Source organism: Perca fluviatilis, chromosome 13 (assembly GCF_010015445.1).
Source record: "Perca fluviatilis chromosome 13, GENO_Pfluv_1.0, whole genome shotgun sequence".
NCBI lineage: Eukaryota > Metazoa > Chordata > Actinopteri > Perciformes > Percidae > Perca > Perca fluviatilis.
Genome location: NC_053124.1, coordinates 23,231,771 through 23,258,562, shown reverse-complemented (window position 1 = coordinate 23,258,562; position 26,792 = coordinate 23,231,771). Strand labels below are relative to the sequence as shown.

The window sequence follows — 26,792 nt, the reverse complement described above, 5'->3', positions numbered from 1 at the left end:
AATGCCAATGCATCACAGTAAATTATCTGATGAATACTTCCTCCACCACTGAAGGTACATCTCTCTCTCTCTCTCTCTCTCTCTCTCTCTCTCTCTCTCTCTCTCTCTCTCTCTCTCTCTCTCTCTCTCTCTCTCTCTCTCTCTCTCTCATCAGCACCACTCTGTATCTTGCTGAGGTTTTTTTAAGGGTCCAATCCTGTCAGGGGGAGAGAGGACGCCATCTTGTTTGTTTTAGTCGGAGGAGGGGTGGAAAAACAGCCACCACCACCACCCGCAGCAGCACCACCACGGCCGGCAAAACGAGATAAGCACAAAACGGCTATCCAGTGAGTAAGTTAGGCTTACGTTTGATGTGATTTCTGTTATTTATCGTTTTTTTTAACAAAGACACGCTCAGGTTTTAACGGCTAGCTTGTCTGCATCATCACCTGTTGTGACACAGGGGAGAGCGTCACCGGTTAATGCGGTTAAATGCAACTGTCGGTCTGTCGCCTCATTTTAAAGACATTAACGAATAAAAATGCCTGTCTGTTTTTTTGCCCCGAAAATGCTGGACGCGTAGCCTACCTGTGTAACGTTAACGTTGCTGACTCATTTTGTTTAAAGTGATAAGTCTAATATCTAACGTTTGGTGTAACGTTACAGGTAACGTTACACCCATGGGCGTTACATTATAGTGCTGCCTGCCGGTGTTGTGCCCGGTATGGCTAGATACCAACCTGGCAGACGTAGGCTTACCACATCCACGTTAAAACAGTAACATCTTAATTGATAAGCATCACAAGACTGTTCAGATCTTGTACTAAAACTGGCAATACCACAGTTTAGAACTACTCTGATACAAGTAAATGTCCATTCAAAATTGTAGTTATAGTTAGGCAAAAATACGTAAATCAATATCATCTCCAGCTTGTTACTCCTATAGCCTACTTACTGACTTAATTACTCTGCTTTTTAAACTACCAGTTCCAAGGGGAAGAAAGAACCGTAAAGCTTTAAAATGACAACTATAGAAAATATAGAAAACAATTATCATTTAGTTTCCAGTGGTGAAAGAAGTCTGATCTTTTACTGAAGTAAAGTAGTAGGGGTGGGGGAAAAAATCGATACAGCATAGTATCGCAATATTTTCTGTGGCAATACTGTATCGATACACAGACGCCAAGTATCGATCTTTTATTATATATGTGTTGGTCAGTTTGTCTGCTTGACAATCAGATTTTGCAGCAATACAATTGAAGTGAGATAAACAAACAGATAAATGTATCTTTTTAGATAAAACAGATGTTGACAAAGTTTCCTTTTGGGGACATAATTTGAAATTGGGAAAAATTTGAAGTTGGAAAAAAGTTAATGAATTGCAATATATCGCAGAATATTGCAATATGTTTAAAATCGCAATAATATCTATGTGTATATATATGTGACATAAGTATCGTGATGATATCGTATCGTAAGGCCTCTGGTGATTCCTACCCCTATAAAGTAGCAATACAGTGTAGAAATACTACAATTAATAAGTAAATGCCCTGCATTCAAAATGTATTATACAAGTATTAGCATTAAAATATAGCCTACTTAAAGTACTGAAACTAAGTACTCATTATGCAGAACGGCCCGTTTTAGAATACACATATTACTGGATTATGACTGATACATTGATATGTGCTCTATAATAATACATAATTTATTAGTTGATTGTTGTTTATTTATTATTGCTCTGCACTGACTGGTGTATGGATAGTGTAGAGCAGAGCGGGGCAGTGCTGAGATTATGTATGCTCAGCTCACCCAGTCTCACCCAAGCCTGTAAAGTGAAGCCAATGCAGAATTGCATTAATCCTACATTATATCTCATTTCCAGCAGGGGGCGACTCCAATGGCTCAAAAGACCTATTTCTGCTCAACTCTGATAATTATCCTACTAAAGTTCATGTCTTAATTAATCAGCTTGCATCCTTCTGTCTTAACCTAATCCCTACTAAAGTCAACCACTGTCTAATTTCAACATGTTAAACTGTACTTTGTGTTATTTCCTCTCTGGCCTGCCCCTTTCTTTTTTCCCTTTGTGAGGAATTTTAGAGACCTTCCCCCCGCCGTTATGCCCATTTTGCTCACTCAACGGGCCGCTGGGCCAACGTAAATCTGGCTGGCGGCCCACTGGGACAAGAAGCTGACCAAGGCACATGTATTTGAATGCAATCTGGAGAGCAGCGTGGAGAGCATCATCTCACCCAAGGTAATTTCTCAGGGTCTTCACTTTCACAGAGCTGATGGTTTTAATTATAACATATACTTTATTGTCCCCAAAGGGAATTTGTTTTGGACTTACAAAGGCAACACAAAATACAGAAAATAAGCATCTCTCATCTCTCTGCAGCACAAAACATGCTTTCATATAATTGTCCTTTTTGTTATCATGTGTTGATCTACAACCAGTCATCCTATAATTACAAAGGTTCTGTTTTATGTATTTTTGGGACCCGATTGGTATTTTGGGCTTAATACTCTGATTTGGGTCAAAAAGTTAAGATATAAAACAGACAGCTTTTGATATTAGTTAATATATTACAAAATGTATCATGCATTTCAAACATTTACTGTAAGTCCCATTTAACAATGTCTGATGTATTATCAAACTTTTATCATTATGTCTCAACTTTCTTTTTATGTCCATCAAGGCTCCTTGTATCATCTAGTGCTGAAACATTCATTGATTTGGTCTAACAAAAAAACTATAGCTAACAGTTGGTTGTATTGTCTCAAATGCAAAACATTACTGATGTTTGTTTACTTTAATTGTATATCATTCCAAATTTAGTATTTTGAGTTTTGTCCCTGCTTGTTAGACTTAATTTTTTACACATAATTTAGGGCCTTTGTAACACGTGATTGTTATTTGATTGAATGAATTTAATTGTATCATCACTGATCATTTATGCACATTTTATAGGTGAAAATGGCTTTACGCACATCAGGGCATCTGCTGCTGGGGGTGGTAAGGATCTACCACAGGAAGGCCAAGTACCTGCTGGCAGACTGTAACGAGGCCTTCATCAAAATCAAGATGGCATTTAGACCAGGTTGGGGGCAAAATCTTACTTATGAGTCAAATAAAACCATCAGCGGTGACTGAGTTCTATGCTTTCCTCCAGTGGTCCATATGACATACAGTATCAGTCAGACATGACATGCAGCAAAGGGCCGCAGGTCAGAGTTGAACCTGCAGCCGCTGCGACAAGGACTGAGCCTTTGTACATGGGGCACAAGCTCTAAGAGTTTTTAACTGTTTATGAAACAGTCTCAATTTAATACTGATGCCTCTATATGACCTATATAAGCAAACAAGTCCATCAGAGAGAATATTTGCTATTTTCTGGCCAGGAGCAGAGCTTCGCCATCACTGGAGTCTAGCAGATGCAGATATTTACAACACAAGGTGGTAGTGCTCAGGAAAACGCTTTTGTCCACAGGGGCCGCCAAAATCAATATAAAAGTCCCTTGTAGTAACTTTAATGGAATATATGTATCTACACAAATGCATGCACACATGCCACAATTATTAAATATATTCTACAGTATAATTATGACAGTGTACAGAGTTTATACATACAGTATTTACCTCTAAAATGAGAGAATGCAGCAAGTTCTTCTGATACATGTTGACTCTTAAAGAAACAAAGAAAACACACTGTATGCACACCTACATGCAATACTTATACCGTACATACAGTACAAATACACCAATTCCTTCACCTTCTGTCTATATGCAAAAGTCATATACCAAATGTATTCAGATATTAAGTTATTTCATTATTTATTATAATTAAATTTGTTAAAATGGTTTTCACCAATGTGTCCAGCTGTTCTTGGTTTTTCTGTACTTTAGCACCAATTTTAGGATTGTTCTTAAAACTGCTTGTGTACATAAACATATTATCGAACTCAGTCTGGTTTATCTGCATGTTGTTACTCTCTTCCTGCACTGTGGTGTTTCAGGTGTGGTGGATCTTCCAGAGGAGAACAGAGAAGCAGCCTACAACGCTATCACGCTTCCTGAGGAGTTCCATGATTTTGACCAGCCACTACCAGACCTAGAGTGAGTCCTCTGTCGGTCTACCTCTTCCAGAGAGAGCAGTAGTTAGAGATATGATAGAAACTAAGAGCTATAATAGAAACTAAATTTAACTGCGCAAATGGAGGAGTGGCTGGGGGTGAGAGTCAGGTGACTGGGGGAGGTGGAAAAGTGTTTGGAGAGAGGAACAGAGAGGCAGTAGAGAGATGCTGGGTAAACAACATCAATTTGAATTGTCTTTCTAGTAATTTTCTGCTTGTGAAATTGATTATTTATAAATAATGTATAACCATGCATGATTTTTCTTTCAATTGGTGTAATTGTTATGATGGCTCTCGCTCTTGCTCTCCACCTGCACATATGACATATTTCTATATTCTGGGAAATGTAGGTAATCGCTACTAACACACAAATGTTAAAAGAGACAAAACAGGTGAGCTGACAAGCACTTCATCACAAAATAACTGCTGGAAGACACTAAATGAGCATTGAAGTGTGGATATATTTTAGCAGCACATTTCCTCTTACACTGCTCGTGAAAAATGTATTTGAAGAAAAGTGCTGTAAATATAAACATTGAATTGACTGTGGTTTGTTTTGTACAGTGATATTGACGTTGCTCAGCAGTTCAACTTGAACCAGAGCAGAGTGGAGGAGATCACCATGCGAGAGGAGGTGGGAAACCTCAACCTGCTGCAGGACAATGACTTCGGTAGGCATCTTTCCTCTGAAAACTTGTACAATAATGTTATGCTTTAGAGTCACATTTTTGAACACGTAATGTACTTTTCATTGTTAGTTAAGAGTGTAGCTTCCTCCACTGGCCCACATTCCTCACTGTATAGTGTAAAGACACACATTTCTGTTGTGCAGCTGACTTTGGTATGGACGACCGGGAGATGATGCGGGAGGAGAGTGCGTTTGAGGTGGACATCATGGGAGTGTCAGCTTCCAACCTGCTGCTGGAGGCTGAGGGTGGAGCCAACGCGATGGCTGACAAATCCAACCATCTAGAGTACGATGACCAGTACAAGGATGACTTCGGAGACAACCCCATGGAGAACAACGAGGGAGGCATGCTGGGTAGGATCTTGTCAATATAGGCACTGATGTAAGCCATTTGTAATGATGAATGTTGATAGCTTCAACATGTCTATTTGAAATTGTAGCATTTAGATGGACTGTTAATCAAAATGAATTATCTTGATTGTAATAATTGAATGACCTCATCCCTCTGTGTAGTGGACAAGCTGCTGAGTAACGAGGATGGAGGCGGCATCTTTGACGACCCTCCAGCCATCGCAGAGAGTGTGATGATGGCTCAGGACCACGGAGACGATGACGACGACTTTGATGCTCTCTCAGGTCAGTTCCACAAGTAACCTCAGCAGTAGATCCTTAAAAAAAAGCCATATTGTGTTGCAATAGCTTTGATTATATACAATTGAAATGACAATACAGTTACCTACATATCACAATGTGTATCCAACATGGTGTGATTGTGCGTTGTTAGCGGGCGCCCCAGATAGTCCAGACTCAGGCCCAACAGAGCCCCTACCAGCCATGGCAGACCAGACAGAACAGACCACCCTGGTTCACAACGAGGAAGAAACCTTTGCCCTGGAGCCGATTGACATCACAGGTAATGCAGCTGGTTTTAAGAGACAACATTTCTTGATCCCTGTAATTTCCATTTGTGTGCTTCAGTCTGAATTTCCCATACAGTTCCTAGTTGTCATTTTTTAATAGATGGCCTTCCCTTTCCATGAACAAGATCACATCTTGAGCACAGATTGCATGGGTGGCATAGGGATCCAAAAATCCTAGACTATCAACAGAAAGAAAAAGCTAACAACAACAAATTGGTGATTAAAGTGTCTTGATAAGTTCTGAGTAGAAATCAATCAATCAGTGATAATCCCATGAACACACCAGACCAGCAATTTCTACAAATAAAAATTGAAGTGTACAATTACAGAATGGCAGTTTTTGTCTACGCAGGAACAATGTGTTTATATGGAAATGGTGTTTTTGCTCCAAATATCAGAGCTATTTTGGTTCACTGAGCTCATTTATCTCCGTCTCCCTATGGACTGTGCAGTGAAGGAGACCAAGGCGAAGCGTAAGAGGAAGCTGATTGTGGACAGCGTGAAGGAGTTGGACAGTAAAACCATCCGTGCACAGCTGTCTGATTACTCTGACATTGTCACAACCCTGGACCTGGCACCGCCCACCAAGAAGCTGATGATGTGGAAGGAGACGGGAGGAGTTGAGAAGCTTTTCTCTCTCCCTGCTCAGCCTCTCTGGAATGCCAGGCTGCTGAAGGTAACAGAATGTTTCAGATGCACAGTCATTCAGGGATAATTGTATCAGAATCCATAAAATGGATAGAAAGGTCACTCCCATTCGAATCAACTGGCAGATAAGGTTCTTGTGGCGTGAGGTTTTGGTTCTGATGGACCGACGCCTCCTACCAGACCAGAGTGGAGTTGTTTAACAGTTTGTATCCGGGGTGGGAGGGGTTAGCCACAATCTTTCCTGGCCGCCTCAGGGTCCTGAAGGGACAGGAGATTGCAGCCAATCACCTCCTCCGCAGAGCGAATGATACGCTGCAGTTTGCTCTTGTCTTTGGCAGTGGAATTAAAATAGTGTATCTCACTGGTTGTTCTCTCTATCTGCATCTTCGCTTTCTCTCGTTAGATGTTTACAAGGTGTCTGACGCCACTGGTACCAGACGAGCTTAGGAAGAGGAGGAAAGGTGGAGAGGCTGACAGTCTGGATGAGTTCCTCAAGGATCTGGAGAACCCTGAGGTGCCCAGAGAGGAAACAGCAGGACACCAGCAGAGAGACATCATGGGTAAGAAGTGGGTGTTTTTTTGTACATTATATGTTTATGCCATAACAAAACAAAAAAAGGGCTGGGGTTGTTGTAGTGCTTGAATTTGGGTTGTTAATGACGTGGTACGAAATTCATACAGGTGTATGGGTTGAAAAAGTGGTGACGGTTTGAAATATAATATTTTTGTTAATTTGTGGCAGTCTAGACCAGTTTGTAGAAAGAATGACCTTGAGTTAGCCATTCAGTGGGAAAAGAAAAGATTATGTGCGATTGTGGATGCCCACAAATCGATGATCTGAAACATTCAGCGTTCCCATGTACAACAACATAAATAGTTGGTCCATGCACAGTTTTTCTAACATGCACAGTATGTCCCCCTTTCCTTTCCAGACCAGACCATCATGGAAGAGGCCAGTGTTCTGCAGACTTCAGTTGTGGAAGGCAGCAGGACGATACTGGACGAGTCGGCCATGCCACCTCCGTCCTCCCAACCTAGCCTCAAACGCAAAGCCCAGGACACGGAACCAGCCCTGCCTGTGAGTACAGAGGTCCCCTATTAGTAGTAGTGCCTGTATATACTGAAGCAGATACATCCTTAAGCCGCCTACACATGATCAGAGGTAAAACCGCGAGGTAGGGTGCAGAGCATATTGCAGGCAGAGAGGCAAAGGGCAGCGCAGGTATATGTCATCATTGCTTCTGGCTTTTGGTTGTGCCTTGAAAGGTCAACGGCAACGAGGTCAAAATTGAAATGATTTGAACTTTGAAGCACAGTGCTCAGCTGCAATTTGGAGCGGTGCGCCATGCTAAGGGTAGTGCATTCTCCGAGTTGTCTCCACCGCTCTCCCCATGGGAAAATAATGGAACAGCGAGCGCAGAGCGGGTTTTACTGCAGATCATGTGCTTTACACCCATGAGATTTTTCCATATCTGATATCACGCTTCTTTCACTAGATGGGAGCTTTGGACCAGCAACAACAGCCGCAGGGGTCCGGAGCCTCTGATGTGTCCCAGCAGCTGGAGACATCCAATGTGGATCTGCCCCCAGAGGAAACCACTAACATCAGCCAGATGATAGAGTTGGACCTGCTTGGTGACAAGGACAAGAAAAAGAATGATGGTGACTCTGATGAAGAGGTGAGATTACACAATAGGACATTACATTAGATAGCCTTTATTAGTGTTTCTAACTGTGTTTTCTGTGTCAGGAGGAGGAGGGGCAGGGAGGAGACCAGGACCAGGAGGAGAGGAGGTGGAACAAAAGAACCCAGCAGATGCTCCACGGCCTCCAGGTATGTATGTTTTCACATCTTATTGGAAGAACTGAAAGAAGAGGAGGATATCTTGTTGCTAAACTAAAGAGTTTGTTTTTAATTACAAACTGCAACACCCTGGACTATGTACTTTTTTATTATTGATGGAATTTTTTATGAAATCTTAATTGTGTTTTTCCTGGTATTTGAACTGAAACTCTGATATTATATGTTTTTTAAACTTTATTGACAAAATATCGAATACAGCTTACAAACAAGAACAAGACAACAAAAGTAGGTATTACATAACAAGAACAATCTAGCAAACAATATATACAGTAATTTTTTCATAATTTATATTAAAAAAATTAAAACAAAAAGAAATTTAATTCAAAAAACAAAAACACATTACAGGTTATTTGTACTCATGTAGTGGTAGTTCTACGCAGTGTTGTGCTTGAACGCGTTCATTGAACGGTAGTTCATGAACTCGTTCATATTTTGGGTGAACATGAACTGAACGTACTGTATTACTGCCTGATGAACGTTACTGTGAACTCGTTCATTCTGGTGTCTGTGAACGGCACGCTCTCTCAGTTTAACTTCGTTCAATAGGGTGCCAGATTTCTATAGAGCCTTCCAGGCGAAAACCTGGCTAAAACACCCCGTAAACAGGCCTTAATATGTAGTGGAAAAAACACCCAATATGGCAACACCAGCCACCAGCGTCGCACCGCCGCATGCGTCATCAAAACAAAAAGTAGCATGGAGGCGACAGCAGCTTGGAGGCGTTTTATGACAAGGTCGGTGAAGATGGGGAAAAATCTTATATTTCTGTGCAAACTTTGCCCGTCGGCTTTCAAAAAGAAAAATCCGCACTTCAGTCACATTCACAGCAAACCTGAAACGGCACATTGAACTGAAGCAACATATGGAAAAAAAGAACTATGAACTAGTTCATTTTTGGAACTGTGAACTTAGTTCAAAATTTGAAGTATGAACTATGAACTGAGCTAGTTCATTTTAAAATGTGTGAACTGAACTTTGAACTAGTTCATGTAGAAAGTGAACTTTCCCAACACTGGCTCTACTTGTGCTTAAAGAGTGCAGGAGACGCTAGATTTCTGTATCTGATATCAGGTAGCCTATCGTCTGCTGCTTAAAGTGATGGTTTGGAGTAATTTCACCCTAGGGTCCTTTGCGCCATGAACTCGAGCCAAACAACCCTCCAGAAGCTTTTTTCACCTGGATCGAATATTGGGCGAGTTAGCGTTATCAGCTGAATAGCTTAGTGCAGGCGCTAATGGATCCAAGAGTGTATCTTGTACATTACCCCAGTAATAATGCCCGAAATGATACCAAACTTCTACACTAGTAAAAATAGGTTATGTACTCATAAAACGATGGATGGAAAGTTTGTAAGTACACCAGGAGTTTATTTAAATAACACTTACCTGCTGGCTTCTGCTCTTTGCTGCTACTGCTACCGGCAGTAAGACGAGTGCTTAGGGACGTCTACAATTTACAACACCGAAAAGAGATACAACAAAAATATTTATTAATTTATCTTATTTTTTAAAAGTGCTGTAGTACAACTAGCAGGAGACAAGTTTGGAGACACTACCTTATTTAATCATTAAATTAATAAATATTTTTGAAGTTACTCCGAACCATCACTTTAAAGTGAAAGCAGCAGGTGAGTAACAATATTACAGTCAACTTATAGATGTACCAAAGCGCGCTAACCTGACTCCGCCAGATGGATTGCTTCGCATTTGCTCGGCATATCCATCTGGGAAATTCCGTTGGAGAACTTTTGGGAAGGGGCGAAAATACTGGTTAGCTGATTGGATAAACCATCAGTCTATCACCTATGTTAGTGATAGACAGGCCAAATCAACCAATCAGATCAACGAAGCGTATGAAAATACAACCACAAGCCCCTGCTGCTGCAGGCAAAGCATAGCTCGTTAGCTCAGCAAGCAAGCAACATGTCGGTATAGGATATTTGCCGTTTGTGTAACGAATTTACGAAGAATTTACGAATAAAAGGCACCCTTTCAGGTTCCCGGTCCATATTCCAAAAGAAGGATCCAAGAGAAAACAGCATTAGCGAGCAGCTAACAGAATTAGGGCTACCGCTGGCTGAAAATACTGGTTAGCTGATTGGATAAACCATCTGTCTATCACCACCTAAACCTGCCTAAAAACCAACGCTGATTGGCCCGGTCGTTTGGCGAACGGCTCCAAATTTTCTCTATCTCAAGATGCCAGACTGATCTGGTAGTGGAAAACTGGAGCTCGCCAGATCAGGACGGTCTCACGAGGCTAAAAGCGCGCTACTTGAATGACTTTAAAATATTCTTTTGAATGACGCCCTCCCCTCCTGACTGCCTCTGTCTCACCTTGCCACAGAGGGTGATGGCCAAAACAGGCGCCCAGTCGGTCGGCCTGCTGGATCTGTGCAGGAACAACAACAAGAAGCAGGCGGCTGCTAAGTTCTACAGTTTCCTGGTTCTGAAGAAGCAGCAGGCGGTGGAGCTCGTCCAGGAAGAGCCTTACAGCGACATCGTAGCTACGCCCGGACCTCGCTTCCACATCATCTAGAAAACACAACACAACTCTACACTGAGAAAAGGAAAAAGGAACCCTGCACACAACACTGTGTGTCTGTCACGTTTTATTTATTTATTCAAATTGTTGACTTTGTTTTGTGTATGATGTGGAGTTTTATCTTCTGTCTGCAATATTTTAATATTAAGCTACGGTGGAAGGAATGAGGTCTAAATAACATGGTTGGATTATTAAGAGGTTTCTTCCAACTCCAAACAATGGGCACTTTCCTTATTTGTTATTTATTATTATTTATTGTATCTTTTTATTATTAAGACTCACTTTATAGCCAAGTTAGTATTAAGAAGATAAGATAAAGTGAGCACAGTTTATTCCCTTTTTGTCTGGAGTTGCCTTCATCAACTCAATCTCATTGTTTTTTTTCAAGGTGATGTCACCAACTTTGACGAGCACTTCTTCCCTCTACAACCTGTTGTGTTGCACTGGCATGGCACCTAAGTTAAAAGGAGTCTATTTTAAGATATGTTTACAGTAGGCGTGATAACTCAATCAACCATGTTACTTGGAGATTAATCTGTCCCACCACTGCAGGAAAGAAGTTCTCATGTATGTAAGGACATTGGCCAAAAGAAGCATGCACTACTGTATATCCAGAGTGTGCAAGTACATTTAAACAGTTAGTATGATAGTGATTCGCAAACTCGACCAGCAATGAAGCATTATAAAACTGTAGTGTAGCACTTTAAGCATTACAAACTCCAAGTTGTCATTTTTGCAAATGCGTTGCTTGCATCATCGACTGTTTGCACAAAACTGAAGTTGTGTCCCAAATCTATACTACATACTAATCCAAAAATTTTTGAGTGTGTTGTTGTTGCACAATATTCTCCTACAACGTAATGCACAAAGGAAATAAAAGGAGACCCTCATAAGTGGGAAAAAGTTCAAGCTAATTGTAGATGCTGGTGAAACTGCTCCAGGAACAAAGAACTATTACATTTCTGGACAAACATGTCACTGTCTCTTTGTTTAGTTAGCATTCAAAAGCTGCAGTTTAATTAACGCCAGACAACACTTATATTTTTACTGTGATTTCATGTATACAAACTGGAAAAACGTATACTATAAAGGTTAGTATAATACATACTGTATATAACTAGTACGTACTATGGAGCTGGGACACAGCTTATGAAAAGAGCTTCAGTTTCAACCTCTAGATGAGCTAAACATCAATAGTCTGTTATACTTGCATGCTCTGTCCTGAAATATTTTATTAGAGGGGATTTACTCGAGAAACTACCATTTGTATTACCGTGTTGCAATTCATTCTTAAGACTTTATCCAGTGTCCCTTTTATATATGGATTGTCATTTAGTTACAACTGGGTGACACACAGTAATGTTTAACTGACGGTGTAAGTCAAGTAGATACTTGTTCAAAATTCATTTATTGATATATATATATATACAGTACAGGCCAAAAGTTTGGACACACCTTCTCATTCAATGTGTTTCTTTATTTTCATGACTATTTACATTGTAGATTCTCACTGAAAGCATCAAAACTATGAATGAACAGATGTGGAATTATGTACTTAACAAAAAAGTGTGAAATAACTGAAAACATATATTAACATATCTTATATTTTAGATTCTTCAAAGTAGCCACCCTTTGCTTTTTTTGATAACTCTGCAAACCCTTGGTGTTCTCTCAATGAGCTTCATGAGGTAGTCACCTGAAATGGTTTTCACTTCACAGGTGTGCCTCGTCAGGGTTAATTAGTGCAAGTTTTTCCCTTATTAATAAAAAAAGCAAAGGGTGGCTACTTTGAAGAATCTAAAATATAAGACATGTTTTCAGTTATTTCACACTTTTTTGTCAAGTACATAATTCCATATGTGTTCATTCATAGTATTGATGCCTTCAGTGAGAATCTACAATGTAAATAGTCATGAAAATAAAAAGGAAATGCATTGAATGAGAAGGTGGTTCCAAACCTTTGGCCTGTACTATATATATATATATATATATATATATATAAAAAGACACGATCAAGTGAAGTCTGAATGGACATATGTTATGAACGTTGTCGCTTGGACTCTAAACTCATTGTACCAGAAAATACAAGTTGAATTTAGCAGACACTCAAATTACTCAGCATACAGCGAAAACAAGCAGACCACCAAATCATTGTGACCACTCTTCTTGTGCTTCTGCAAAGAAAGCTGAATACATCATTTTTGATATCCACTTCCATGTAAACTGTATATCATGTAATGTCTAAGTGCATCTTATATTTTAACTATGTGCCTGTAAACCTGCTATTTTTTATTTTGTATAAAAGCCAAGACAAATCTTCTCGAACTCAAAAATACTGCTATGTTTCTGAACGTTTTCAGCCCTGTGCCCGTAAGCTGTAAGCCTGAGTCCTGGAAACTGTTGCAACATTTTTCTAAATAAACAATACCATGAGCAGTATTTTAAAATGTAATTTTGTGTGATAAACATTGATTTATTCTATGCAGTAACATCAGAAAAAAATGACCAGGAGTGTAATTATTTTAAATTGGGATCATGGACATCTTCAAACAATATTTATGCAAGAAGCAAACGGCTGAAGTCTCTGTCTTCCTGCTACACTATTTATTTGTAACCGCAGGAGCAGACATGTCTCCTCCCTCCGTCCTTCGTTTCTTGCGTCTAATTCTTTTCCTCTTCTCCCCCTGGTCCGTCTTCTTCGGCGGTGTTGGCCCGCCTTTCCTCTTCTTCAGGCAGCTTAGAGGGTTAGGATTGCTCCGTTTCCTCTTCCTCTTCTTTCCCCGCCTCTCTCCATCCTTCTGGCTGATGCCCTGCTCCTCTTTCAGGCTGTGGATACTCTGCTGCTGGGCCGGGCTGACCAGCTCTCCCAGCTGGACGGCCTTCACGTGGTCGAGGGACGTCTGGCAGGGCTTGTCCAGCACCATGGTGTTGAGGATGATGTAGAGCAGAGGAACGCCAGGGATCTTCTTCAGGCCGGCAGTTAATGTGTGGTCCTGGAGAACACACGCGCCGCACGCACACACACACACACACACACACACACACACACACACACACACACACACACACACACACACACACACACACACACACACACACACACACACACACACACAGATACACCAAATGTGTCTGAGGGGATGCCAAATGTATACATGTCAGGTACTTCCAACAGTTTTAGTTTGTCCTAAGGAACTTCTCTTCCTAGACTTGCAAATGATTATATGGGGAGATATCTAATTTAAATTAAAACTAAATAACTATTTTTTACACTATTTCAGGAGCTCCAGAGCTCTTCCATGACAAGGCTCATAACAAGCAGCAGCCTCTGCCAGTCCTGGGGGGGAGGGGGGGGGAATCTCTAAATAAATGATTGTCTTTGGATTGATGTTGTTAATAATGCTTTTATGGTGCTCTCAGGTTGTGTCATAACTGTTAAGGTCTTTCTTGCAAGTTGCAACTGCTTGCAGCCAGGTTTACCGAACCCCAAGTGGTGTACCACTGCTGTAAAAACCCCACACTAAGATGGAACCGATACATTGTACGTCCACAAGCCGCAAAGTACCAACATGCCAATTTAGTTAAGGTATTACTAGACTGTGTGGCAGGTACAATCAGCCAATTGTGGTGTATCAAGTTATTGTTCATTAATACTTTCCCTTTAACCTGACGCAATTTGACATTTTGCCACCCATTCCACCAAGCATGTCAATATTTGTATTCCTAGTCCTAGGTCACTATTAATTGGCAAGCTCTGAGATATAAGAATCTAAAATAATGCTTTATTAATGGAGCACATGCTGCAGAGGTCAACAAGTTAGTATATGGCTTATATACAAAAAGGATGATTTTAATTTCCAACAACAAAGACACTGTTATTTGTAGGGGTGGAGGAAAAAATCGATACAGCATAGTATCGCGATATTTTTCGTGGCAATACTGCATCGATACACAGATGCCAAGTATCAATCTTTTATGATATATGTGTTGGTCAGTTTGTCTGCTTGACAATCCCATTTTGCAGCAATAAAATTGAAGTGAGATGAACAAACAGAGAAATGTATCTTTTTAGATAAAACAGATGTTGACAAAATTGTCCTTTGGGGACATAATTTGAAATTGGGAAAAATTTGAAGTTGGAAAAAAGGTAGTACATTATGTTTAAAATCGCAATAATATCGTATTGTGACATAGGTATCGTGATGATATTGTATCGTGAGGCCTCTGGTGATTCCCACCCCTAGTTATTTGTCATTTAATTTCCCCCCAGTGGGTGATGTGTGTATCTGTTAAGGATCTCCTTATATTTACCTGTGTAGCAACAAAGTAGTGGTGTGGGTTTGTCTCCCCCAGCATGGACAGCAGACATTCTGAAGCCGGGACAGGGTCCTTGAAATGTGGACATCTCCTCACCTGAAACCTCTGCAGGATGATTTTGGCTCCGTACAACTCTTTTCCCAGAGTCTCCAGTTCTTTCAGTGCACAGCTGCGAATAAAGAGCCAATCACGTGATATTAGATCAGATATTTACATTTGACCTGTAACGTTACGTAAAGTAAATCTACTCACTTTGTAGTGCACAGCTGCACCTCTCCCATCAGGTATTTGGGCATTTGCTCTTTGATCTGAATCTTGTTCTTTAAAGCCGCCTGACAAAAAGTCCCGTCGAAGAGGATCTGAAAGGGCTCCCTAAAGCTGAAGTTGTATTTGTAGAAACTTAAGGTTTTCTTGGCTTGTTTCTGTCGCTTGATCCCCATGGTGGCTGACAGATGAAGTCAGAAGAATGGCTACGAATAACCGTTTACGTTCAAATATCCGTTACCGTTGAAAATGATTCTTCCGGTTACATTAACTCGTTTTATCGACGTCTTTCATACACATTTACAATGATCCCTATCGGATTCTTAAGCATGGACATTCTACTGTACACACAACATGCTTGCAGTCCTGCTTCTCATGACTCCGTGCGGAAACAAGTTATACGACGATGGTTCCGGAGAAATGCGCGCAGTAGTCTGCTGTAATGATTTCTACAGCAATGTACCGTTTGAAAAAAAGGATATAATCTTCTTTGTGGTATTCATCAATGGTGATTGTTATTCTAAAATTAGGGTTTTCAAATATGTATACATTTTAGTATTAGCCTACATTTGAGGACATGGGTCACTAAAGTCTTTCAGACTGCATGTTTGGTCTGCCACAAAATGTATGTCCTTATTGCACATATGATATTTTATTTTGTGTTCACTTCAGATCATGCTCAATAACCTTGGCGAATATGGAGAAGTTATTACTTCCAGATGACCAAGTAATCGAATCCATGGTCAATTTTAACATTGACAAATGAAAACATATTTTATTTTTAAGATGAGCCATTCAAAACCTCGTTGATTAAACAAAACTAAAACGACAACTTGAGTTGACATTTATGTAGATAGCGTTTGATTTAGTTGGTCACCATTTTTACTCCCCATGAGTATTTATTTATTTATTTTATCATTCCTAACATTTCATCAACGTTTCCCCCATATTTTGTTGATAATTGATTTATCGACATTTTACTATTATCGTTATTAGTAAGCTTATCATGATTATGCTGATTATTATTTATCATTATTTGGGATAGGTGTTTTATTTTTTTTAATCCCCGCCCCTCGTCTGTTTTTCCCGGAAGCGGAAGTCCTAATTCAGGTAGAGCGACAGCAGCAGCAGCAGCAGCCTCAGCTCGGTTGGTGCTGGTGACACTTGTCGTCGCCTCTGACTCACAGCTAACGTTAGCTCGGGTCGGTACGTTACACACTCACTTGTACGGCGGATATTATGGCGGCCGCGGATCCCCGGTCCTCAAGTGACGGCGGGCCGGCCAGCAGAGGCGGATTTCCAGCCGGGGAAAGCAGCAACGACCGCGACGGGCCGGGCGGCGGCGGCGGCGGTGGTGGCAGCGGCGGCGGCGGCAGCGGGGAGGGCGAACGGGAGCGGGACCGGGCCACCTTCGAGTGCAACATTTGTTTGGACACTGCCAGGGACGCTGTCATCAGTATGTGCGGCCACTTGTTCTGGTACGAGACGATGCGGGGGAAGGAGGGGACGTTTTAATGTGTGGAGGTGGCTGTTTTTGTTTCGGTTCTGTAGTTTTGCTGTCTGTGCGGCCTCCTTTTACCGTCAGTTTGAGTTATTTCACGGCTAAATCACGCCCAAAACGCGCTTTTACCAGTCGTTTGTCTCCGCATGATTATTATTATTATTATTATTATTATTGTTATTATTATTGTTATTTTGGAGATGACAGCGGCCAAGATGGCTTTTTAGAACTGAACATGGTATCGGTTTGCTGTTAGTGCTGTGGTGATGAACGAAGTGTGTGGCTGGACATTGTAAACCGTGTTCGTGGTCCTGATGTCTCGAAGGAAGGCTCTGATCTTGTGAGGAGTTAAGTGGCTCAGCCTGATCATATGATATTGTTTGATGTAGGTCAGAGGTCACAATTGGTCACTCACCTTCTGTAACACATTTACTTTCAGGTAATCATTGGCAGCTTTGAGATCAGGTCCATGCTCAGTTTTTCATTCCAAACATGCCACTCTCTCTGATTCCAGATTCTCAAATGTACTAAAAATACAATGTGACCGTTGGTTGGATAATACAATTGATTAACTTGTGATGGACATTTCCCACAGTTTTCTGACAGTATACATCAATCAGTTGAGATGCAAATAACTTAGCTGTAGCCCTGGTAAATCAAAATGATGCAATACAAATTAAACTTTGACCAATAAATAAATGTATCTTCTAATATCTGCTCAATGTATTTATATTGATATTGGTGTTGTGTTTGAAGGCTCATTCATGATTGTTGACTGAAGGCCATCGTTGCTTGCAGGTTGAGGCTAATGTGAGATTAGAGCCAAGAGATTGGGATTGGGGGTCAAACCTAAGGGCATTATAATCAGTAGTAAAACTCATTCACACCAAAGAAAAAGTAACCTCTCTTCACCTGTTAATGAGGTGCGTTTTGTAATTTTAAACGATAACGATCTGTTTGGGTGTGCACTGCGTGTTTTGGAAACAGAAGTGGAGTGAAGTAGGTAGTAGGATGCTCCCGCTGTACATTTGTAAACGGTGATCTCTTTGTGACTACGGATGTTATCTCCTTTCAGTGTCAAGGTTTTGACTTTTTGATGGAGAAACTCTGTGGCAAACCAAAGAAGGCCACAAACTGGTTTTAGCTGCACAAGACCATCATGTACAAGGGGTGACATAGCTACCTAAACCACGGTTTTAAACTGCCGATCCGGCCTGCAAGTGAATTACTTATTGTCTATTTGAAAATAATAAAATATCTGGTATGGCTGCAAAACTAGCATAAACATTGGCTTTATTTGGCCTATCTGAACAGCTTTTAAAAATGGAAACTGAAGTCCCTTGCCAAACCGAAAATAAAGATTGAACTGGAGGACAGACAGTTGTAAGAGTGTTGGGACAGTTGATTGTTGCCGTTAGCAGATTCATGTGACTACTTTCTGTCTCGTCAGGAGTAGTGATCCTAACAATTACCCATTTTCAAGCACACAAGATTTTATTACTTAATATTGTCTAATGTTTTACTGTAATTTATTTAATATTTGATCTGAGAAATTCACCTCAGTTACATGTGCAGTTGCTTTGAAGCTCCTGTGTTAGGGGAGCTGATGTAACTTAGTTGCTATGTTACCCCTCATCTCTCATCTTCTGTGATGAAACTGTGATGAAACTATCAGCAAGGAAGAAAGGTGTTGATGTCAGCCCACCTGCTGCAACTTCAAATTTCAACTTTTATTGCATATTAATTGTGTTTATTTCTATTACATTTTTTTAAATAAATACATTTTAACATACATTTAGTCACAGATTACCTTAGTGTGAGTTAAACTCCTAATCCTGGCTGCATCTATTCAGCTTTTATTTAACTTTGACACCATTTATTGCTTTGGAGCAACCTATTGGCATTTCTCCATTAGTTAAGCTGCAGCAAAACAAGTATTTGTTGCCAAAATGCCCACAAATAAATAATTAGCACAATAGACGTGCTTTGCAGTATCACTTTTCTAGCATCAGAAACTATTAACTGGTACTCAACCTGCATTTTACACTTGATTGGGTTGAAATGTGACAAGAGAAACTATTCAGGAAACTAACGCATTTCTCATGAGAAGACTGCCCTACACCACCTCACTTTAGTTTGAAATTAAAATATCAAAACAAAAAATGAGAAAGCAGCCCTAGTGGCAAACAGTGCAAGAGATTCTAGAGGAATGATTTGTGTGAAAGGGACATTGTCCCTTAAATATTAGGTTATAAGGGTTAATGAATGTGTGACATCTTTACGATCCGAGTGAGAGTCCACTTGTCGTCGTTACAGACTGCAGTGAATTTTCTCCCCCTGTCTGAACACTGAGTGAGAGGTCATCGTGTTGGCATTTGAAAATTTAAGAAAAGTTATATCAAAAAGGAAAGCGAGAGAGTGGAGGGACATTTGCACAATAATACCATCCATCTAGCTTCTGACAAAGATTTCAGTGTTCGCATACACTACCGGTCAAAAGTTTGGGGTCACTTAGAAATTTCCATTCCACAGAGAATACCAGCTGAGATCAGTTTGTTTTTTTTAAGCAGGGCAGCAGTTTTAAGATTACATTATGTGCTTACATAATTGCAAAAGGGTTCTCGACTGTTGTAGAAAGAAGTGGCTGATCCATAATGCAATATCTACATGGGCTATTATCAGCAACCATTCATCCAATGTTCCAAAGGCACATTCTGTTTACTAATCTGATATTTTAAAAGGCTAACTGAGAAAACATTGAGAACCCTTTTGCAATAATGTAAGCACATAATGTAATCTGAAAACTGCTGCCCTGGTTAAAAAAACAATGCAACTGATCTCAGCTGGTATTCTGTCTATAATGGAGTGGAATGGAAATTTCTAAGTGACCCCAAACTTTTGACCGGTAGTATATGTAAAACCTTCAAGATACACAATAATGCCCACATAGAAAGTGGTTTAAAACAGTGGTTTCAGTTTGCCTTATTCCTTATATTGCCTTATATTTGCCTTATTATTTTGGAGGTCTATAAAACTATCTGGTAGAAAACCTAATAATCTCAACTCAAAGTCTACATACTTGCTTTTATTAGAGCTTTCACCTAGGGCTACAGTTAAGGATGATCTGCCAATTACTTATTTTTAAGATTGACTGAACAGTTTAGAGCTGAAACAACTGTTCAACAATCAGTAAGTCGATCACAAAAGTATCAGTCGTCATTTAAGTAAAAATGCAAAACATTGTCTGACTCTAGCTCCTCAAATGTTGAGTGTTTGCTGCCTCTCTTTGTCACATATGAATATATTTGGAGTTTGGACTCTTGGTCGGATTAAGAAAGCTATTTGAATACTCTACCTTGGGTAGGGTCAAATTAAATATTTTGACTTCTCTGCTCACTTGCAAACGGATTTTCTTCGTTTAAATCACTGTTTACTGAATATCTTAAATTTTGGACAATATAAGACACATGAAGATGTCAACTTTGGAATTAGGAATTAGTAGTTGCAGCCGAAAGTTTAGGACAGTAGTTGCATGCAGCCTTGTCTAAATCCACGACGTTCCACTTCCGGGATTGCTCCGGTGCCGCAGGAAATTCCGCCGGATGCATGTATTTTTGCCGATTTCCGTTTCATTTTTTAGGAATTTTAAACTCCAGTGGATTTATGAGGACTATGGTTAACTGCTCCTCAGATCTCTGCAGGGTAAATTGAAACCGCTAGCTAGACTAGACTATCTGTCCAATCTGAGTTCTCTCTCGCACAACTATTTTACAGCTGCTCCGTGCGGAGCTTAGCGTCGCCTATTACGATTGTGATTGAATTTCTTTTTTAATTATTTTTTTTAGATCAACTTTTTGATACATACGGAACAGAAAAGGAGAAATACAAACTGAGCAAGAACAAGAACCCTCACCCACCCCCCACCCTCTACGGTCTCAAGGAAAAAAACAACAACAAATAAACAAACAGAATTCACACCTTGCCTAGTCACTCTCCTCTAGTTCTTGTGGCGCTGACAATTGTGATTGATTTAAAGAAATGCCAATAAACCAGAGCACGTTTTTCTCCCATCCCAGAATACTATGTGAACTAGCCAGACTCTCCTCTGGCATGGTCTGGCAAAGCGAGACTACATGCAGCCAGACTCTTTCATTGCTCCTGCTGACATTTCAGATGCCTAAAACAGCCACCAAGCATTGTGTTGACTGAAACATAACTGCAGTCTGTCTGTAAACACATCATTAAGATCAGACGGGAGTAACTAGACAAGAATCCAGCCTCTGCTTATGTTTTTATTCTAATTAAATGATGAAAAAAATGAGAGATTCTGCATCCATTTAATGGAGTCTGTGTGTGTACACTCTGCAGTTTTTTTTAAGGTCACAAGAGCTCAGGCTATACGTGTTAAATCACAGTTGAATGGGTTGTTATGTCAACTTAGGCCTTACGCTTTGTTCAGCTGTTTGGGAATGCCATTCTCAGCAGCGATCTGATAGCCGGAGTCACGTTAATACTGTAACACTGTCAGCCGTGCTCAATAGATACAAATGTGTGGAAACGCCTGCAGATTGGCACAAGGTTGTGTTTTACTTTTTAGTTCATTTGTTCACGGTCATGTCGAGGTGTTTGGTTAGGCCCACCTGAGGCAATGAGGTTTTGACTGTTTTATGGTTATGAAACAGCGAAAGTGTCAAAAACCAGTCCTGCCTGTTCCTCTGCATGATCAGACTTATTCTGCTGTTGAAGTTTCTCGCAAGGAATCTGTGACAGAAGCATTTAGAGACTATGAGAACACGGAGCGAGGATAAGAGGCAACATGGATAAATGGCCCGCAGCCGCACCAACAAGACCGTTAAAAAAAACAGTGAGCACTGAGAGTTACCAAAAACAGACAGACTTTACATGTATTCTATCCATTGAGATGTATATGATGCATATAATAAATTGTCTCCAGGATTGTGCTGTTGTTGAAGCAGGAGGCTGACATTTTAAGAGAAAAGAGCTGTTGTGAGAATGCAAATTCATCTTTGTGTTTGTCTCTGTCTCTACAGCTGGCCCTGTCTGCATCAAGTGAGTATTTCCTAATGTCACCCTTTGTTTGGTAATACTCGTTAAACAGCCACACGGGTGTTTTCCATACCCTGACTGATTAGACCTCTACTTAGGTTAAAGTCACCAAAACCTGTGTAGTAAGAAATAGTGGGTCTAGTAAAATGTTTATTGGATGACAAAAACGATTTTAATAACTGATGTATCGTTTACGTCATTTAGCCAAACATTCACAGGTTCCATGCAGATTGCGGTTTTTCTGATTGACAGGGAATTCATCTGCAACTATTTTGACGATCAATTTAACTTTTGGCTCACTTTCCAAACAAAAATGCTAAACATTTATAGTTTCCAGATTTTTTTTTTTTTTTTTTTCCTTCTCTCCATTTTATATGAGTGGAAATCTGTGGGTGTTTTTTAGACTGTGGGCTTTTGTTGGTCGGACAAAATGTGAACGTGTCACGTTTGTCTCTGGAAATTTGAACTATTCTGATAAATCAATTCATCGAGAAAGTATTGGCAGATTAATGGATGACAGTAAGCCCCAAAAAGAACCTATTTAAAAAGACATCCTGGTTCTGAGAAATCAATTTACTATTCTCACTTTTTTTAATAGATGAAATGATCAAATTAAAACAATTGATGGATTAACTGTTAATGAAAATACTAAATATTAATTTCATTAATAATTATATAATAATAATAATAAATATTATTAATATAAAAAATAATTAATTTGCATCAGTCTCTGAGAATATTATCTCCATTCCCTCACACTGAAGCACATATAAATGATTAATTGATGAACATGTATTTGCCAGTTTCTGTGCGAGCTCCAACCAGCTCAGGCAGTTTCATATGTCAAAACCTACCTGTCTTGCGCGTTTGTGGCCGAGCCATCGATTAAATGTCCCATCAATCGGTTTCATACACCACCACCAGACTGCAGCAAAGCTCTGTCTGCACATCTACGTCTTGTTTTGTTGCATGCTGTTGGACTGTGTGGTCTGTCTGAAAACGCTTTATCAGAACAAGACAGAGGGTCTGTACCTGTCCACACAGTCGTCTCTAGTCAGACACAGTGAGTGAAAGCACCTGTGTGAGCGAGCTATTGCTGAGTAGGGCCCTTCGGACTCCAGCACTCAGCAAGTTAACCTAAATGTTGTGTAAGGATGTGATGTAACCTCAGCGTGGAAACTACACGTCGGTTGACTTAGTGCAGCTTAAACATGCTAATGCACTTAATGCCTCTGTTTACTGCAGCTTTTTCTCTGTCACTCACTACTACTCAACCACGTAGAGCTGTACTTTGCTCTGTGTAGCAGCATAAGCACTACATTTATTCAAGTACAGATTAAAAATGACTGCAACCATTTGTGGAAATGTACGTACTGTTAATCCAGAAAAAAAAGTTGTTGTGATGTGCTGCTGGGGCCAGTGATCCTTGGTGTGCTTCAGGTAACATTCGCAAGAGGAAATCTTCAGTTAGACTGTTGCCGCACAAGCCTTTCTTAGAAAATGTGCCAGTATTTAAACAGTTAGGAAGGGGGTTTATCTGATCTGTGTTATAAACATTTTGACATCCTTATCCTCTGTGGCTCCTCTCAGTGGTTGGAGACGCGGCCCAGCATGCAGCAGTGTCCTGTGTGTAAAGCAGGCATCAGCAGGGAGAAAGTCATCCCACTGTATGGCAGAGGGAGCTCCAGCCAAGAGGACCCCAGGTAGTGTGTGTGTGTGTGTGTGTGTGTGTGTGTGTGTGTGTGTGTGTGTGTGTGTGTGTGTGTGTGTGTGTGTGTGTGTGTGTGTGTGTGTGTGTGTGTGTGTGTGTGTGTGTGTGTGTGTGTGTGTGTGTGTGTGTGTGTGTGTTTGTGTGTGTGTGTGTGTGTGTGTGTTAGTGTTAGTGTGTGTTAGCCTTATGGTTGCCTTATGATTTGATGTTACTGTGGTCGTTCAGGTTGAAAACTCCACCTCGGCCTCAGGGACAGAGAACAGAGCCAGAGAGTCGAGGCGGGGTGAGTCGTCTTACATCCACTGATTAAGTTCATAACTACAATAATCTCTTTTATGTATTGTAGGTCTTCTCATTTAAAAAACAAAAAACGTAACCCTGTTTTTACTGTCAGATGTTTCAGGGTTTCGGGGACACTGGCTTCCACATGTCTTTCGGCATCGGGGCTTTCCCCTTCGGCTTCTTCACCACTGTCTTCAACGCCAACGACCCCTTTCACAGAGCAGGTAAACGCACAAACACAAACATCGTTTTCTCACTGATTACATGAGCCAACATCTTTCCTTCCAAGTAAAATCAATCAGAAGCGTCTAAATAGCTGATGAGTGTCTTTTGCTTGCTGGTTTGTGTTATTCAAACTGAGGAGCCATCATTTGTAACCAGGTCTGATTTAAAGCACAGCTAAAAAGGTAAATATGCAAAATCTAGTTTTAATAGATGACAACTATACTATACTAAAAGTAGGCCTGTCCTTACTAGAAACAACAGGGGAACGTTTCTTTATAACTGTCTTCTACTAAAGCTGTATCAAGAATTTTCAGTGGCCATGGTATACATGTCAGTAAATGAATGTACTTATGAATAATTGTAGTCTTTATTGTGTTCCAACTAAAAATCCTAAATTTGCATAAAGCCTGCGGCTGGATTATTGTGATTATTAGTGGGTAAAAAGCTCCATCCAAACACATCTGTTGCCTTCAGGGCGACATAATTACAGTACAGATGCAAACACCAGCACCCGGAACACTGGTGTGATAACATTTCCCACCCATCTCTCCCCCATGTCAGACCAGTATGCAGGTGATCACCAAGGCAACACTAACCACAACAATGGCAATAACAACTGGCAAGACTCCCTCTTCCTATTCGTGGCCATTTTCTTCTTCTTCTGGCTGCTGAGTGTGTGATGGAGACCGGTGGATAGGCGGATAGACGAGAGGATCGATGAGCGCAAAGAAAAATGAAAGAAACTCTTACACACTTAAGCCACACTCACACCACCATTTTAAATTTCCTAGCAGGTACTAACTTGGGAGAGAGTGTGGCATTGTGTTTGATCCCAAAACAAGAAATACAGGATATAATACTATGTTTGTTTGGTTTTCTCCTCCTGGCAAAGGCAGACTCACTTTAGGATTCTCAACCACATGCTACGTTGATTTTGTTTATACAAAAAACACTGGAAAGTAGTGGTGCGTGAATCCCAAAAAAGGCATGTTGGAACTCCCTCTCTACATGGACCTGTAGATATATGCACACAGAAAAATAACTGTTGGGGTTCAGAGACAGTATTAGGTATCAGGGTATCAGGGTGAGCTATGTAAAGGATTTTCATATTTTTTGGGGGTGCAGAAAAGAGGTGGGTGTAGGATAGTTTGGCTGACTTATTCTGTTTCAGTTTTTCACATTCCTCTTAAAGGTTTATTCCTTCAATAGTTAGAGGGAGGTTGTGGACAGTTCAAGTGGGGTTAAAACAGGGAAGAGAGGGAGCACTATGACATAATGTAGTGGTTGCTATAATAGCAACTTTTTCTTACTCTAAAGGGCCAAAGAGTAGCAGACCAGTCATGTACGATGCCGGGGGATGAAAATTGTAATTGAATTATGTTCCTGTTAACAGTTCCCTTATGAATTAAAAAAAGTACTTCTTGAATTTGTGACTTACTCTTAAAAACAGATGGAAATAGCACAGATGGACGCATTTTTTTTTTTTTTATATATATATATATACATTTGTCTTAACAAAAACCTGCCATTGCACTGTGAAGTTATTTGTATACGGAGCTGTCCTAAAGATTGAAGCGTGTGCTGGTGTTTAACCACTTGCTGTGTCTTTCCTCACAAAGCTGTACAAAGATGGATAAGTGTACTGTTAAAGGGCCAGTTTGGGAAATATTTGCATCAACATGAGAGAGCAATCTGACAAGCACAGTTTGTCAATTAAAATTCCCGACTAATTAGTAGCTCAATGAGATGCTACACAATACTTGTGTAGCATCATTAGGGCTGAGTCGATGCGGTGTCCTAGGGGAGGAGAATCCTTTCAATTAGTCGTGGAGGTGGAAGGGTCAGCACGCTAAGAATTTACTGGAATGACCAGCAACTGTTCAATGAACTTTCTGTCACAGTTGATTAGTTTTTTTTTTTTCTGACTGTATGTGTCTGAGTGAGTGTGTAAACATTATATATTTGTATATATGAATATTGTAAATGCTGTTTCTACGTGTTCTGATTGGATGGCCAGCCACAGAGGGCGATAGGGGACGAGATGAGCGAGTAGGCCTAAAGATGCTTTTGTAAAGCGAAAAACGATCTGGTTCCTGGTTTGTCATTATTACCTTTTACTCAAGAAAAGGCTTACAGCCCAAATGAATAACTCTTCTGCTAACCTCTAGATAATTGTCTTTCTTTCCTTTATCATTCAGCTCCTTTGCTCTCTTGTAACTGCATTTTAAACGTCTCCCTTTTAATGTACAAACTGTTTGAAGCAGTTGAGCAACGTAAAAGCAGAGATGAGGACTGGGCTACTGGTAAACTCACTTCCTCCTAAACTCCACTCCCCCAGATTTTTGTCATTGATGTGTAATCTCACTAGGTTTCAGCTGAACTAGATCTAATGAATCAGGTGTTTGGCACATTCAGGGTCAGAGATGAAACTGTAGGATGGACAGGATGGCTGCTCGGGCTCTTCATTGCCTGCATATTTGTCTGTTCAAGCTACACTTTGTATTATAAGGCTTATGTGACACTAAAAACAAGTGATGGAGGTCATGATTTGACAAACTAAAACTGGAGACGTGCAAAACCATATGATGTAGAAGATTAAAACTTCATTTAAACATTGACTTGTTTTTTGTCGTCATTATCTACAT

General features: G+C 40.3%; 3 protein-coding genes across 4 annotated transcripts; 2 read left to right on the top strand and 1 right to left on the bottom strand.

Annotated features, from left to right (window-relative positions):
• The first annotated feature begins 2,123 nt into the window (after nt 1–2,123).
• On the top strand, nt 2,124–12,274 carry LOC120571151 (double-strand-break repair protein rad21 homolog A-like). Its single transcript, XM_039819876.1, has 13 exons — nt 2,124–2,239; nt 2,954–3,083; nt 4,000–4,099; nt 4,681–4,787; nt 4,949–5,158; nt 5,318–5,440; nt 5,589–5,717; nt 6,177–6,400; nt 6,776–6,932; nt 7,305–7,450; nt 7,869–8,051; nt 8,123–8,206; nt 10,583–12,274. Exons 2-13 carry the CDS (start codon nt 2,960–2,962, stop codon nt 10,772–10,774), a joined length of 1,779 nt encoding a protein of 592 aa, XP_039675810.1. The 5' UTR covers nt 2,124–2,239; nt 2,954–2,959; the 3' UTR covers nt 10,775–12,274.
• Nucleotides 12,275–12,928: 654 nt separating this feature from the next.
• utp23 (UTP23 small subunit processome component) lies at nt 12,929–23,047 on the bottom strand. 2 transcript variants are annotated; one of them, XM_039819903.1, is made up of 3 exons: nt 22,784–23,047; nt 15,092–15,266; nt 12,929–13,773 (listed from the first exon to the last, which is right to left on the bottom strand). In XM_039819903.1, the coding sequence occupies exons 1-3, from the start codon at nt 22,825–22,827 to the stop codon at nt 13,381–13,383; spliced, it is 612 nt and encodes a 203-aa protein (XP_039675837.1). In that variant the 5' UTR covers nt 22,828–23,047; the 3' UTR covers nt 12,929–13,380. The 2 variants fall into 2 exon arrangements, with proteins under 2 accessions (XP_039675837.1, XP_039675836.1); XM_039819902.1 differs by lacking the exon at nt 22,784–23,047 and adding an exon at nt 15,350–16,464.
• On the top strand, nt 16,477–26,765 carry rnf5 (ring finger protein 5). Its single transcript, XM_039819906.1, has 6 exons — nt 16,477–16,839; nt 21,914–21,932; nt 23,520–23,632; nt 23,866–23,923; nt 24,035–24,146; nt 24,709–26,765. The coding sequence occupies exons 1-6, from the start codon at nt 16,601–16,603 to the stop codon at nt 24,825–24,827; spliced, it is 660 nt and encodes a 219-aa protein (XP_039675840.1). The 5' UTR covers nt 16,477–16,600; the 3' UTR covers nt 24,828–26,765.
• The last annotated feature ends 27 nt before the right edge of the window (nt 26,766–26,792 follow it).